Source organism: Eurypyga helias, unplaced genomic scaffold (genome assembly GCF_000690775.1).
Source record: "Eurypyga helias isolate BGI_N326 unplaced genomic scaffold, ASM69077v1 scaffold21343, whole genome shotgun sequence".
NCBI lineage: Eukaryota > Metazoa > Chordata > Aves > Eurypygiformes > Eurypygidae > Eurypyga > Eurypyga helias.
The window spans coordinates 1-253 of record NW_010242118.1 but is presented as its reverse complement, the minus strand read 5'-3'; the positions used below and the strand labels follow the sequence as shown (position 1 = coordinate 253).

At 68.4% G+C, this 253-nt stretch overlaps 1 protein-coding gene across 1 annotated transcript in view; it reads right to left on the bottom strand.

The window, feature by feature from the left end:
- Window positions 1-245, bottom strand: part of CCDC65 (coiled-coil domain containing 65) — a gene marked incomplete at both ends in the record, with an annotated part of 1,137 nt that extends 892 nt beyond the window's left edge. The window contains 2 exons of the mRNA XM_010148986.1: window positions 32-108; window positions 177-245. Of these exons, the coding sequence (XP_010147288.1) occupies window positions 32-108; window positions 177-245 (146 nt within the window). The remainder of the gene's footprint in view (window positions 1-31; window positions 109-176) is intronic.
- Between the last annotated feature and the right edge of the window lie 8 nt (window positions 246-253).

Sequence of the window (253 nt, the reverse complement as noted above, 5' to 3'; positions counted from 1 at the left end):
GGTCAGCGGTGAGCCTGAGCTCTGCGCCAGCCGGTCGATGTTGTGCAGGTGGCTGCTCAGGGCCCGGGCGTGCTGCTCCTCCGCCTCCTCCAGCTCTGTGACCAGGGACTGTGGAGGTTGAGGTGGGTCACGGGTGGGTCCTGGCGCCGCCCTCGCCCCCCCGGCCCTACACTCGCCTTGATGACGCTGTCCTTGCCGTCCATCACCCGCGCGAAGGTCTGGCTGAGGATCTCGATGTCTCGGTGCAGCTCCT